Below are 15,245 nucleotides of genomic sequence, written 5' to 3'. Positions count from 1 at the left end.
ACCCTTTTCTGCCTTGGACATACCACACCTGGAATATTGTGTCCAGTTCTGGGTGCCACAATTTAAGGACATTGACAAGCTGTGCAGAGGAGGGCAACTGAAATGATCAAGGGTCTGGAAACCAAGCCTTATGAGGAATGGTTGGGGGAGTTTGGTATGCTTAGCCTAGAAAAGAGGAGATTTGGTAGCCAACTAAAGGGCTGTCACATGGAAGATGGAGCAAGCTTGTTTTCTTCTGTACTGCAGGGTATGATCTGAACAAATCGATTCAGGTTACAAGAAAGGAGATTCTGACTAAACATCAGGAAAAACTTTCTGATGGCAAGAGTTGTTCGACAATAGAACAGACCTTCCCTCAGAAGGTGGTGGACTCTCCTTCCTTGGAGGTTTTTAAGCAGAGGTTGGGTGGTCATCTGTCATGGATGCTTTAGCTGAGATTCCTGCATTGCAGGGGGCTGGACTAGATAGCCCTTGGGGTTCTTTCCAATTCTATAGTTTTATGATTCTGTGATTCTTTGTGCTAATCTGAGTGAGCAGCTTTCCATCAGAGGAAGATTTCATTTTCACATATAAGAGAATCACGATTTTCACCTGGTTAGCCAATTGCCTGTGCTTGACACATTCCCTCAGTGTCATGCCCAGGATGATGGACAAATCCATTTGAAGCATAGCTTGAGGATAACTGTTTGGAAAGGCTCCATTGAAGTTTGCTGTTTGAAGAGAGGAGAGAAAATGAAAACCTACCGTGACTTGTCTTGTGTCCAGCAGGGCAGCAGATGGGGGAAACGTGCCAAGACGATAATAGAAACCTTCTTTCAAACTCATTCCCCAGAACTGGCTGTAGTTCTTAGCTTTCCAGCTGCCGCAGTGATAAAAAAATAAAAAAAATAGTGTGTTAGTCATGCATGTTTAGCTCTATGGGCAGTTCATCATAGATGTTGCCATTTTAAAAAAGTTTTGAATGAAGCCTTCATAAGATTTTCCTCCATAAGAAACGATCTTCCACTGATGTGGGAAATGGTAGCATTTAAACTTGCCATTCAAGGTCTGCATTCGTACAATAAAAAGGAATACATTGCCCATTCCTTTTAAGATAATACTTTGATAATTCTGGGCAATTTCCCTCCTTTCAACATAAATATGGTATTCCTGAGTTTCATCATTCACACAAATTCACATCATTCAGTGCACTATCATACTATAGCTTAGTCATATTGCTTATCAGCTAATACTATGTGCAAAATTGCAGTGAGTTAATCACAGAAGATAGAGCTTTGCTATAGATATGCACAACCACAAGATTTATTTCTGTGCATCCGGTCTCAAGATTTATCACTCAGATTTTATCTTGGTTTCTTTCACATTTGTTTGTTTGTTTGCTTGTTTGTTTAAAATGTCCCCCTTGCATCCACCATAGGTATTCTTTTCCCTGTAGTGTTGAAATGCCTGATCCATATGTGGTGATATCCAAGGCTAGTCATATTCACAGAAGACCTATTGAAATCAATGGGTTTCAATGGTCTACTCTACAGCTAACACTAGGTATCACCCACAGCAAACCCATTTCCAGGAACCATGATGATTTAGACTTCCAAGATCATGTTTATCACATGAACCTTTGCTGACACAAAAATGGTGGTGGAACGGTGATCATGGTAATCTCACCTACAGTTGAAATGCAAGGGGTCGTCTTTTGCTGCAACAGTACTTACACATACACACATACATAGTGTGAGACACGCACATCCCTTTTTTGTCTTATCTACTGGGAGAGGGTGGCACTGTGGTCTAAAGCACCAACCCTCTTGGGGTTGTCCATAGGAAGGTCAGCAGTTCGAGTCAGTGTAACGGTGGTGAGCTCCCATTGCTCTGTCCCAGCTCCTACCAACCTAGCAGTTCGAAAGCACACCAGTGCAAGTAGATAAATAGGTACCGCTGCAGCGGGAAGGTAAACAGCGTTTTTGTGCGCTCTGGTATTCATCACAGTGTCCCATTGTACCAGAAGTGGTTTAGAAGTGGTTTGTACCACATGACCTGGAAAGCTTTATGTGGACAAACGCTATCTCCCTCAACCTGAAGTGAGATGAGTGCCACACCCCATAGTCGCCTTTGACTGGACTTAACCATCCAGGGGTCCTCCTATCTTAAGAAATAGGATCCAATTTACTGAGGGTTTCACCCGGCGACTGCTCAAGAACATTACTTAAAATGCCCCACTAACAAACACAGTCATTTTACGTTAACAAATGTTATTATGGGACAGGGTCTACTTTATGCATGGCTATCCTCCTGTAGTGTGTGTGTGTGATCATGGATACAAACATACATTTTTGGAGCAGGGGGAGTTATTACAAAGTGAAACCAGGGTTTCAATTTAGTCACCTTTTAATTGTGACATTTCTGCTGCCAGGCCCAGGCAGCAAGATATGGGAATTGCAGCAGAAAGTAATACTGTTTCTGCATTTTGTCTCCCATGGGATCAGTTAAGATGAAAAAATCTTGGTGACATTTTGCTGTATCTTAGTGCACTTTGCTGTATCAAGGATGCGCTGCACAGAGCAGAAATCCTTAGTGGATTAAGTGGCCTATATGTTCAATATAAAGAGTCATCAAATCATAAAGTTATAAAAATCAATGCGCTCCTTCTTGAAAATGGAAACTAACTTCATGGGGGCACTCAGCATTCAATTTGTTTGTGTGAAGCTGTTACTCTCGATATCAAAATCGTCGGGGGAATAATGTTCGAAGCTTCGGAGAGAGGTTGCTTCTCTATGCTGTGTAGAGGAATAGCTGCATAGAGTTATTTCAAAAGAAGAAAATCACATATCTTGCGCTGTGCTCACAGAGGAGGTGTAATAACAAATGCATACACACACATCTGTGGGCATGGTGCTTGGGGGGAAAAAAGATATCAAGGCAATTGCGTAAGGCTCAAGTGATCTTTTTCTCTGTCAATAAAATGGGAGCTATTTCCATCTTAGTGCTGCAGAACAGGACTTTTCTCACCCATAGTTGCCATCGTTGATTTGCTTAATTAAGTTGGGCTGCATGAGACACGTTTCTTCTAGGCAGTTCCACTTGCTGCTCATGCATTTGCTGAAAGGAATAAAAGGAGAGAGTTAGACTTACATAGGAAAAGTTTGTGGAGAATAATTACAAACACATAGTATGTTGTCCTGAAACAATGATCTTATAATCCTCTTTTCATCTCTCCCTCTCTGTGTGTGTATCTGGTGAAGAACATTTGGCCTTCTGTCATATATTCCTTCTTTGTTTTATCTGCTTGGTGACAGGTTTTTTTAAAATCAATAATCAAGATTAGTGGGTATTCAGTAACCCTTATGGGCCCCACAAAAGAATGGGTTCTTCTAAATCTAGTTTATGATTTACAGTTGTCCCCCAGAATATAGCTGTTCTTTGGAACAGATCCCTGCCCTATCTCAGAAAAATCTTCCACACCACGTTCATCCGAGCTCCTTAATGTGGTCTGAACCCACCAAGCCTCTTGAGCTTGCTGAAGCAGTTCAAATCTGCACGAAGGGGTGAGCTCCTGTTGCTTTGTCTCAGCTCCTGCCAATCTAACAGTTTGAAAGCATACCAGCAGGAGTAGATAAATAGCTACCACTGTGGCAGGAAGATATACAGTGTTTCTGTGAGCTCTGGCTTCTGTCATGGTGTCCTGAAAGTGGAGATGAGCACTGTTATGTAGTGTAGTTTCACCCTGGGCCAACAGGGGGATACTGTATATAGTTTTCACTCAGGTCTGTAGATAGTTTTCACTCAGGTCCGCGGCAGTTATTTTAGGCGGGAACTCTGGGCTGTTGTGGTTACAATGTTGACAGCCGGCTGCCTATAAATACAGGCCGGCTGAGCTGTTCGCAGTCAGTTCTATTCCAGCTTACCATAATGAAGAGCTACTTGAAGAAATCGCTGTGCCGGCTGCTATGTCAACCCACGACTTAACACTGGCGACGAAGGTGGGATGGATGGACATCAGAGCACAGCCAGATGCGGCCAGCCTCTGAACTGAGCTGAATCACTGAGCTGAATCACAGAGCGAAATCACTGAGCGAAATCACTGGGCAGAACCAATTCAGAGCTGACTGTTCTGGCTAGAGCACTGTGTTCCATCCATCGCCCTTCACGCCGGCATCGGAATCATGGCTTCACTTGTGCTTCTACCGCCGTTTGCGCCAGCCTCTGAATCATGGGACTCCTACCTCGCTCGGTTCGACTGCTACCTCCAAGCCAACGAGCTGACAGCAGTATCAAAGGATCGGAAGCGGGGCCTATTCCTCAGCCTCTGTGGGCCTGAGGTGTTTGAGACGGCCCGAGCGTTGGTTGCGCCTGAAGCAGTCCAGGCAACACCATGGGACACGATCCAAGAGAAGCTCCGCAACCACTACGCACCAAAGCCGTCCAAGATTGCTGCCCGCCATGCGTTCTACCACCGGAACCAGGCAGAGGGGGAGTCAATCAACAACTACACCACCGCCCTGCGACAGGCTGCAATGCACTGTGAGTTCCGAGACTTAGACGATGCCCTGATGGATCGAATCGTCTGCGGGGTCCGGGACATCCATCTGCAACGGCGCCTCCTAGCCAAGCCAGACCTCACGCTACAGAAAGCCATTGAGGAGGCTGTGGCCTCAGAAGCTGCTGAACGCTCCGCCCAGGAGATCCGCAAGTCCAGCAGCCCGCATCTTGCTAGGGAGCCAGTTCCGGTGCATCATGAAGAGGCCAGCAGTGAGGAGGCATCCTCCAGTGAAGACGATGACGTACACCAGACAAAGCGGGAGCGCAGGAAGTTCCAACAGAAGTCCAAGGGCCAACCGGAATGTGCTGGCTGCGGAGGCAACCATTCCCGTGCCAAGTGTCGATTCAGAGACGCCATCTGTAGGAAGTGTTCCAGAAGGGGCCACATCGCTAAGGTCTGCCGATCGGCTCCGTCTGACACCCCCCCTTCATCGATTCGCAAGTCCAAGTCTTCACTCCAGTCTGCCAAGGAAAGTTGTTTCGCTCTCACCAACTGCCGCTGCCCGTCTGGAACCACGATTGGCCAAACCGACTCGCCTACGCGACGCAAGCTGAACTTCACGGTGCTCATTGAAGGAGCTCCATGTGACATGGAGATCGACACCGGGTCTGCCCTGTCCATCGTGTCATGGAGCACCATCAAAAGACTGGTACCCAGAGTGTCCAAAAGGCAACTCGACTCTCACCGCGTACACCTGAGAGACTACCAGGGAAACGACATTCCCGTGGTAGGCGTTGGCCGGTTCCGGATCGCCTTCAAGGATTTTTCGGGCCTGCTCCGGTTGGTGGTGGTCGAAGGTCAGCGGCCAAGCCTCCTAGGGCTAGACTGGTTTGATGCCCTCGGCCTGGAAGTCACCGGCATCAACTGCATCTCTAACGCAGAGACTGAGGGTCTGGTCAAAGACTTTACCGAGGTTTTTGACGGCACCTTGGGCCAATATACAGGTACGCCCATCTCCTTTAGCCTTGATCCACAAGTCGCCCCCATCAAGCTAAAGCCACGCCGGGTTCCCTTTGCTCTCAAGGCTAAGGTGGACGAACAACTGGACAAACTGATCGCCCAAGGAGTTTTGGAGCCGGTTGACCACGCAAAGTGGGAAACCCCCATCGTCACGCCTGTCAAGCCAGATGGGTCGGTGAGAATCTGCGCTGACTACAAGTGCACGATCAACAAGGCACTTCAGCAGCACGCTTATCCGGTTCCTGTTGTCCAACACCTGCTGCATTCCCTGGGTGAGGGTAAGGTCTTCGCTAAGCTGGACCTTGCCCAAGCCTATCAACAACTGCCAGTCGATGATACCACTGCTGAAGCCCAGACGATCGTCACCCACCGGGGGGCATTCCGTTGCCGCCGGTTGCAGTTCGGGGTGAGTGTGGCTCCTGGCATCTTCCAAAGCCTTATGGAGCGTCTCCTGCAAGGGTTTCCGGGCGTGGTACCATATTTTGATGACGTCTTGGTGTCTGCAGACTCACACCAGCAGCTGTTCGAGCGCCTCCGTGCCGTGCTGACCAGGTTCCAGGAGGCCGGGCTCAAGGTAAAGAGGGAGAAGTGCCAGATCGCCGTTCCACAGGTAGAGTTCCTGGGCTATCTTATCGATGCCTCCGGTCTTCATCCAACCACATCCAAGATCCGCGCTATCCAGCAGGCCCCCACCCCAAAGAACAAAACGGAGTTGCAGGCATTCCTGGGGCTGCTGAACTTTTATAACATGTTCCTGCCCGACAAAGCCACAGTGGCTGAGCCTCTTCACCGACTCCTTAGCACTAAGACGCCTTGGGCCTGGGGTCATCGGGAGACGGCGGCCTTCAACGCGGTCAAGGCTCTCCTTTCTTCAGACAGTGTGCTGGTACAGTACAGTGAATCCAGGCCGCTGGTCCTTGCCTGCGACGCCTCACCTTTTGGCATCGGTGCTGTCCTTAGTCACCGTTTTCCAGATGGAAGAGAAGCACCGCTCGCCTACTTTTCCAGGACACTATCTCCGACGGAACGGAATTACAGCCAGCTCGACAAGGAGGCATTGGCACTTGTGGCTGGAGTGAAGAGGTTCCATGAATACCTCTATGGCAGGACTTTTGACCTCATCACTGACCACAAGCCACTCCTGGGCCTCCTTGCCGGTGATCGTCCAACTCCACCGGTCCTCTCACCACGCATGCTGCGATGGACTGTTTTCCTGGCTGCCTACCACTACCGGCTCATCCATCGCCCGGGGAAATCGATGGGCCATGCCGACGCCCTCAGCCGTTGCCCTCTTCCAGCATTTGTGGAAGACCCGGCTCCAGCTTCATCGCTCCTTCTGATTGAGGATCTTCTGGCAGCGCCTGTATCGGCTGCCACTGTGGCCTCCGCATCTGCCCAGGATCGCACCATCAGCCGGGTGCTCAACTGGGTGTGGAGGGGGTGGCCACAAGGGCCTTTTGCATCGGAGTTCCAGCCCTTCGCAACCAGACAACATGAACTCTCAGCTCATCGTGGCTGCCTGCTGTGGGGAGACCGCGTCGTGATTCCCCAGGGACTCCGTCAGCGCGTCCTGGAGGCTCTGCACGTTGGCCACCCGGGAATTGTCAAAATGAAGGCGTTGGCTCGGTGTTACGTCTGGTGGCCTAATATGGACGATGCCATCACTGCCTGGGTGTCCGCCTGTCAAGCGTGCCAGGAGTCGAGGCCTGCACCACCGGCAGCTAAGGGACACACCTGGGAGACGCCAAAGACACCCTGGTCGAGGGTGCACATCGATCTGGCTGGCCCCTTTCACGGCCGGACCTTTATGGTAGTGGTGGACGCCTATTCCAAATGGCTGGAGGTCGCCCTGATGCCCTCCACCACTACCGAAGCTGTCATCCAGGTGCTGCGAGGCCTGTTTGCAACGCATGGGTGTCCTGATGTCCTTGTCTCTGACAACGGACCGCAGTTCACGTCAGGCACGTTTGAGCGGTATCTTTTGGGACTGGGCATCCGCCATGCCCTAACGGCACCCTTTCATCCATCCAGCAACGGGCAAGCGGAAAGAATGGTGCGCTCGACAAAAGAGGCACTGGCGCGCCTGGACCGGGGAGACTGGCATGAGCGGGTCGCCGAATACTTGTTCGTGCAACACATCACCCCTCATGCGGCCACAGGGAGGAGTCCTGCTGAACTGCTTATGGGCCGCCGCCTCAGGTCACCGCTCGACCGGCTACACCCAGACTTTGCCGTGGCTGAACCCCCAGGCTGTGCCAACGCACCACGGTCATTTGTCCCAGGAAACCAGGTCTTTGCCCGGAACTATATGGGGGACATCCCTTGGGTGCCAGCCACAGTAGTGGGAGTCACTGGACCTCGCTCGTACCAGGTGGCACTCGAAGACGGACGCTTGTGGCGACGGCACATAGACCAGCTTAGGCGCAGGGTTGGGGACTTGGACACTACCGAGGTGCCCCCAACTGCGCTTGCGGCTCCAGAAGAGACACGTACAGATGGCGAGGCCCCACCTACACCTCCCTCGCAAACTGCCAGCGTGGAGCCAAACCAAGCCGTTTCAGAACAGACTCAGACCACTCCACTTGCGGAGGCTCCACCCACAGCAGCGGATCCAGGGGAGTTGGTTCCAACGCCACCTAGGGTCGCACCACAGCCTCAGCGAGAACTGTGTGGCCCTCCGGACTTGGCTACCAGTCCCCGGCGGTCTGGCAGAGTTTCCAAGCGCCCAACTTATTTAAAGGACTATGTTGTTGGACAGGTATCACTGTTGGTCTAAGTATGGGAAATGTAACCAATATGCTTTTGTGCTTAATTGAACCATTACGCGTAGTGCTGTATATAAGGAAACCATTACGATTGTAACTAACGCCTTATCTCGGTGGGGAGGGGTGTTATGTAGTGTAGTTTCACCCTGGGCCAACAGGGGGATACTGTATATAGTTTTCACTCAGGTCTGTAGATAGTTTTCACTCAGGTCCGCGGCAGTTATTTTAGGCGGGAACTCTGGGCTGTTGTGGTTACAATGTTGACAGCCGGCTGCCTATAAATACAGGCCGGCTGAGCTGTTCGCAGTCAGTTCTATTCCAGCTTACCATAATAAAGAGCTACTTGAAGAAATCGCTGTGCCGGCTGCTATGTCAACCCACGACTTAACAAGCACCACACCCCATAGCCAAATTTGACTGGACCTAACCGTCCAGGGGTCCTTTACCTTTTTCGCGTTTGTGACAATGTCCTTAAAGTGAAGAATCATAAACTGTCACATGCCTGCAGACCTGTTCCCCAGATAGAAATGGAATTCATTCTAGGGTTGCACATTCTGCTTTCCAGACCATTCACAGTCCAAATGCTGCTGCAGAATTGTTAGGATGGATTTGGGATTGGAATCTGGCCAAGACCAGCAGCTGGGTCCTCAGATACAACAGACCATTTTATCTAATCAAGAAATTAGTCATGTTAGTGCTTTGCTCTCTCTGTAATGCATGCAGTCATGCAATGAAAATTGCCCAATTAATATCCATTTGAAAGAGAGGTTAATGGGCTTGTTAATGCATTCAAAATAAGGTGTAGATGGCTCTGTCTCTTTCTCTCAATCCCTCCCTCTGTCCGTCCTATATTGCTTGGCAAATGCTGTGGGATTTTAGTTTAAATATGCTTCTGCTGCCTCAGTCTGCAATCCTAAACCCACTCGCCTGGTAATAAGCCCCCACTGAACTCAACAGGACTTACTTCTACATAGACATGGATAGGCTCACCCTGTTAGTTGCCCTAACTTAAGATGTAATCAAGAATTACATTTAAGGGGCAGGGAGGAGACAATATTTCAGTTCTCTTTCTTTTTTACTCCTCTTCAATCACATTGATCTGTATAAAGTCAATGACTAATAACTAAGCAAGCTTTTAATTATGGATTTTAATGCACCAGCAGCTTTTCTGACAGAGATTCCACTATTCTTTTCCCTTTCAAAAGAAACCTCCACACCATCTAAATTCCTTAGCTGGGCAACTGGAGCCTGTGATCTCCTACTTCACAGTCTCTAATTAATAAATTTGGTGAATCACCTATCAGCCAAACAACATGGGTGCAATAATAACCAACTCCTATTTCAAATAGTCTCAGTATCTATAGGTAAAGGTAAAGGGACCCCTGATCATCAGATCCAGTCATGGCCGACTCTGGGGTTGCGGCACTCATCTCGCTTTATTGGCCGAGGGACCCGGCGTACAGCTTCTGGGTCATGTGGCCAGCATGACTAAGCCGCTTCTGGCAAACCAGAGCAGTGCACAGAAATGCTGCTTATCTTCCCGCCGGTGCGCTACCTAGTTATCTACTTGCACTTTGACGTGCTTTCGAACTGCTAGGTTGGCAGGACTCAGTATCTATACAGCGACTTAAGATGCATGAAGTGTTTCACATCCATTATCTTGTTGGAATCCTTGCCACATATTCTGTCTATTTGCAGGTGGGAGATGAATGGGTTGCCTAAAACCAGCTAGTGAGTTTGTGAGATAGACAAGAGCTGGTTTCTTAAGGCTGATCTCAAGAGTGAAGACGTTTCATTTGTTTCTCTCAATTACCAGGAATTGCAGTTGTCTTGAATTGTTGCTCCTTCTTCATAGTACCGACCACCTTTGAAGCATCCTGCCAATGCAGTACATAGAAAAAAGGAGGCCATAATTAGCCAAATGCCAGCGAGGTAATTGATTGTACATAATTTGCCTAAAGACAGAGGATAGCATTCTGTCCCACCGCCCAGTTTCTGCCAAGTAGACATTTTAATTTTCTGCATCAGTGAACTCGATGAATAAGCGAATCATGCCCGTACAAATTGAGAAAAGATTTCATTATATATTCTTGTAATGCTGTTTACATATCCCTCTGCTTCCAGCATAATTATTCACATTCCTAAAAAGGTTTAATGATCATTCCTTTGTTTCCCCTGTCTGAAAAATTTATGCTGTGTACTCACTTTAAGCAGAGTACATAAGCATCATTAGATTCATATAAACATGGAATGAAACATGCATTTTCCTGTCAGCTAATTCTGAACACAGTATAGTTGAAAAACTAATGGGTCTGGAATGTCTCCAAAAAAGAAAGAAAAAGAAGTCATGAATATTAGGCAAAACCCTACTAAAGATAATTGTGTGATACAGTCCTGTTGAGAGCAACAGACTTACGCTAGTCACAACTAACACCCTCTATTTAATGTGTAGGCCAATCCTGTGCATGTTTACTCAGGAGCAAGTCTGCTTGATAGGGCTTATTCCCAGTGGCATATCTCTGATATTTCAGAGTCATCTTCTCTAACTCCGTGGCCACTTTTGGAAGTAATGCTAAGCCAAACCAGGGCTTGGCTTGGCATTAACACACAAATACACAGGTTCCTGAGGAGAGGATCATGGCCATTTTGCTCCTCCCTGGTCTTTTTATAGTTCAGCTTGGTGCATCAGCTAAGCCACTGAGCTACAGCCCTTCTCACATGTAGCCATGTTTACCCCAAAACATGTTTCTACCACTCTTCCGTTGTTCCCCCAAGTTTTCATTTTAGATTGTAAGCTCATCAGGGCAGGGACCTGTCCTCCTGTATTCTCTAAAGTACCATATACAACCGATAGACACTGAATCAATAGAACTGCAGAGACTTGCAGCTTTAGATAATATTTATGAATCAAGGCCACTAATAGTTAATAAGGTGCCTCCAATCCACCAGGCGAAAAAGTTATACAGACCTTTTTTTGTGATCAGGAGACAATCACCCCTCTCTTTTCTAAGTAGGAGATACATTTAGTATTATTTTTCCGTTCATAGAGGCAGAAATAGATGATAGATGATAGATAGATAGATAGATAGATAGATAGATAGATAGATAGATAGATGATAGATAGATAGATAGATAGATAGATAGATAGATAGATAGATAGATAGATGATAGATAGATGATAGATAGATAGATAGATAATAAATAGATAGATAGATAGATAGATAGATAGATAGATAGATAGATAGATGATAGATAGATGATAGATAGATAGATAGATAGATAGATAGATAGATAGATAGATAGATAGATGATAGATAGATAGATAGATGATAGATGTATCTGTAACAGGCTTTAATGGGCTGATGTGCACAGCTCATTGCGGCAAAGAGAATGTTGCCTGAGGTGGGAAGATGCCAAGTGTCTTTCTCTTCCTCCAGCTTCCTGGAGGAACAAGCCTCACTGAATTCCACTCTTCACAGCTGCTTCACAGAAAGTCCTTCTGATCTGCGCTGCCTCAAATGAGGGAGCCTCTGTCATCATTAGCAGAGAATAGATATTCTCCTCCATGGGGTTTCCTTGGCAAATACAGCTCCACGCCAGGCTATCAGCTGGAAGAATTGTTTGCCGGCAATTTAACTGAAAGGAGCCAACTTGCTATTGGTACTCAGCAGAGATTCTCTTTTCTTTCAGAGGTGTGTGGAAATTGGAGGGCGAGAACGGAGCCCTGTCCCTTTCAGCATTTCCTTTTCATGCTTTTCTGCTGGAACTAGAGCCAGGTTAGTGCTTGCATTATTTCCGTGGATAGCCTTGCTTAATTCAGGGCTAGTGATGTTGTTGGACTCCAAGGTCCATCAGCCTCAGCCAGCATGGTCAATTGTCAGGGATAATGGGAGTTGTAGTCCAGCAGTACCAAGAGGGACATCAGTTCCCCCTCTCCCAATCTAGTTGGCAATGGATTCCATGAAGAACACATGCAATATCAGAAATTTGTAGACCTTTGGTCCCATGTGTAATCCATGTTCTGGTGATACTCTTGCTACTATAGTCCTTAATATTATTTGAGTCTGGTTTGGTTTGGAGTAGGAGAGGAGAAGCAGCTGGTGTAAAATTGGTATAGCTCTCTTAAAGTCTACCAGTGATTTTGGGCCTTAGCTCAGTGGTAGAACATTGGCTTTGCATGCAGAAGGTCACAGGTTCAATTCCAAGCATCTGCAGATATCTGAAATCCTTGGAGCGATTCTGCAAGTCATTATAAAAAAAAAAGGTAAAGGTAACGGACCCCTGGATGGTTAAGTCCAGTCAAAGGTGACTATGGGGTTGCGGCGCTCATCTTGCTTTCAGGCCAAGGGAGCCGGTGTTTGTCCACAGACAGCTTTCTGGGTCATGTGACCCATGACTAAACCCCTTCTGGGGCAATGGAACACCATGACGGAAGTCAGAGTGCATGGAAACGCTGTTTACCTTCCCGCCACAGCAGTACCTATTTATCTACTTGCACTGGTGTGCTTTCGAACTGCTAGGTTGGCAGGAGCTGGGACAGGGCAATGTGAGCTCACCGGTTGTGAGGATTCGAACCCCTGACCTTCTGATCAGCAAGCCCAAGAGGCTCAGTGGTTTAGCTCACAGCACCACCCGCGTCAGTGTATGCAGTATGCAGTGTGTGCAGTACTTAACTTGATGGACCAATGGCCTGACTGACAGCTTCATACATTGTTGTTCCCATGAATTACACAAGGGCTTTAGAATCTAGAAGCAAAAACACCAGGTCCAGAACCGAAAAGACAAATGAAAAAAAAAGGAGGATCAGATTCCATCTAAATAGGAGCAAAGCCACTTGTTTGTTGCCGCTTTGCTGTACATTCCTGTCTATAGATCTAGAGCCCTGACTCATCTTCAGAGATGAGAGGGGGGATCCAGATTTGCCAGGGAGGTTTTCCTTATTAGGTCTCAGAGGATGCCTTTAAATATTTTTTTCTGAAACAGGTATCGACTTTCCAAACATTATTTGAATTCATCTTCAAATCTATGACTAACTGAAGTCAATTGATTTCAACTGGTCTAATCTGAGTAGAGCTTATGTTAGCTTCTACGATTACAGGTGGTAAAAGCATAACATAATTGTCAAGGGCTGCCTCAGGTCTCAGCTCACAAAAGACCAACGCCAAGCTCTTCTTATATACAAGGATGTTTATTGCAGTTCATTATTGGTTCCACAACCGAGGCGTGCAGCCCCGCGTCTCTTAGCCTTAGACCTTAGAAGTCCCCTCTGAGTCGGTCCCTCCCCTACACCAGTTTAATAAGCTAATGCTGCCCCACCTTTTTCTCTCTTTCCTTTTCCGCAGGGTCTTTCTGCCCGCCGGGGTTCCTCCCCTCCTGCTTTCTCCTGAAGCGGAGTCTCCAGACTGCTCCTCCCCCCTCCTGTGGGCTTTGGGACCTGGCTCCTCCTCCTCCGGGCTCCCTGTTCTTCCGCGCGCCTCCTCATTTGAACTTGGCGCGCGCGCCCAAACTCTGACCTTCCTTTTGACAGTTATGCTACTCCCCTCACTGTCCTCCTCCCCTTCCGGGAGAACGGCTTGCTCTGATCCCTCCCCTTTCTTTGTCGCTGGAGCTGCTCCCTCTGACACACTGGAACCTCCCCCTCCTTCGCTGCGCTCTGGTGGGGAGGCTGGCCCTGATTCCCAGCTGCCGCTTTGGGGTCCCCTGCTGGCCCCCCGCTCCTGACACTTTCCCCCTGGGGCTCCCCTTGCCCTTACCACAGGCGCCCCCTTCTGGGAATCCTCTGATTCGCTGGAGAGACTCATGGAATCCCCTGCGTCATTGCTATCCTCTTCCTCACTATCCTGGGATTCCTCTCCATCGCTCTCCATTTCCTGCCTTCCCTGTGCCTTTGTCCCTGTACCCCTGACAATAATTTTGCGTGCTAAATTACTTCACGGTATCTGTCACAGCACAGTGTGTGAAATCCAAGAACATGTTTTGTTAATAACTTCCGATGAACTTTGAGAAATGTCATTTGCGATACATTTTGATTTCTATTAAAATGTGTTTAAAATGAGCAATGCTACCAAATGTATTGCTTAATTTTGCAAGTTCACAGATTCTATCTGTGGGGAAAGTTCTTAGCTCAGTCATAGAGTGTCTGCTTTTGATGCAGAAGGTCCCAGATTCCATCTCTGTCATCTCCAAGTAGAGGACACACCTCCTAACTTGCCAATAACAGTTTCTAAAAAAATAAATAACGTTGTAGCATTTGGCCAGTTTACATTCAGGGGGACACATAGGTTTTACGCCAAATGCAGCTGGAGATATATTCAACACTCACCCGCTAGCACTGATGAAGCTGTAATAGGGTTGCCCCGGCAAACAGTCCAGAAATCAGGGCAGCAGTCTACAGAGCCAGGAGGGCCTGAGGAACAGAAAGCATCACAGTAGCATGTGGCATTCCTGGCATAGTACAGAAAGGTGCAGCCATCATCTCTGCCTGGACAGCAGCCTCGTAGCCTACAGTAACTTCCCCCGGATAGTGTCCTTTTGGCTCTGTTTTCCGTCGAATGGTCTTTCAGCAGAATATTATTATTGGAGGCATATAGTCTGTCCATGCAAAGCATGACTGCAAAGCAACAAAAAACAAAAAGGCAGGTATAGATCTCCATTCTGGGGTGTTTGTTTCCCAATGGTAGATTTTCTAGGTCTCGCTGAGCAGGACTCTTTCAGAATGGTTCTCTACCAAGTGTGCAGGTCAAAACAAAGCAAAAAAAATGCTCATGATTCGAGCAAGAAGTCCACACAGAAGCTTGGAAAATAATGTTCTCTGTGATGTGGAAAACATTTGGACTTTAACCATTAGTCAGAGATGTTATAAAATGCCCTGTTTACACAAGATTTTTACACAAGCCGCTGAGTATCACATAAATACTGGACACAAGGTCCGAAGAAATAAACAGAAATCCTTTCAGATAATTGGAACGATAAACAACTGGGCA

General features: G+C 47.6%; 1 protein-coding gene across 1 annotated transcript in view; it reads right to left on the bottom strand.

Moving 5' to 3' along the window:
- TINAG (tubulointerstitial nephritis antigen) overlaps positions 1-15,039 on the bottom strand; it is a 32,351-nt gene extending 17,312 nt beyond the window's left edge. The window contains exons 1-4 of the mRNA XM_083495654.1: positions 14,585-15,039; positions 10,076-10,139; positions 3,007-3,096; positions 745-859 (exon numbers count right to left, since the gene is read on the bottom strand). Of these exons, the coding sequence (XP_083351780.1) occupies positions 745-859; positions 3,007-3,096; positions 10,076-10,139; positions 14,585-14,915 (600 nt within the window). The 5' untranslated portion in view covers positions 14,916-15,039. The remainder of the gene's footprint in view (positions 1-744; positions 860-3,006; positions 3,097-10,075; positions 10,140-14,584) is intronic.
- Between the last annotated feature and the right edge of the window lie 206 nt (positions 15,040-15,245).

The sequence above is a fragment of the Podarcis liolepis genome (assembly GCF_965112155.1).
Source record: "Podarcis liolepis genome assembly, chromosome: 3".
Taxonomy (NCBI): Eukaryota; Metazoa; Chordata; class Lepidosauria; order Squamata; family Lacertidae; genus Podarcis; species Podarcis liolepis.
The sequence above is the reverse complement of the archived record's forward strand: the minus strand, read 5'-3'. Positions and strand labels throughout refer to the sequence as shown.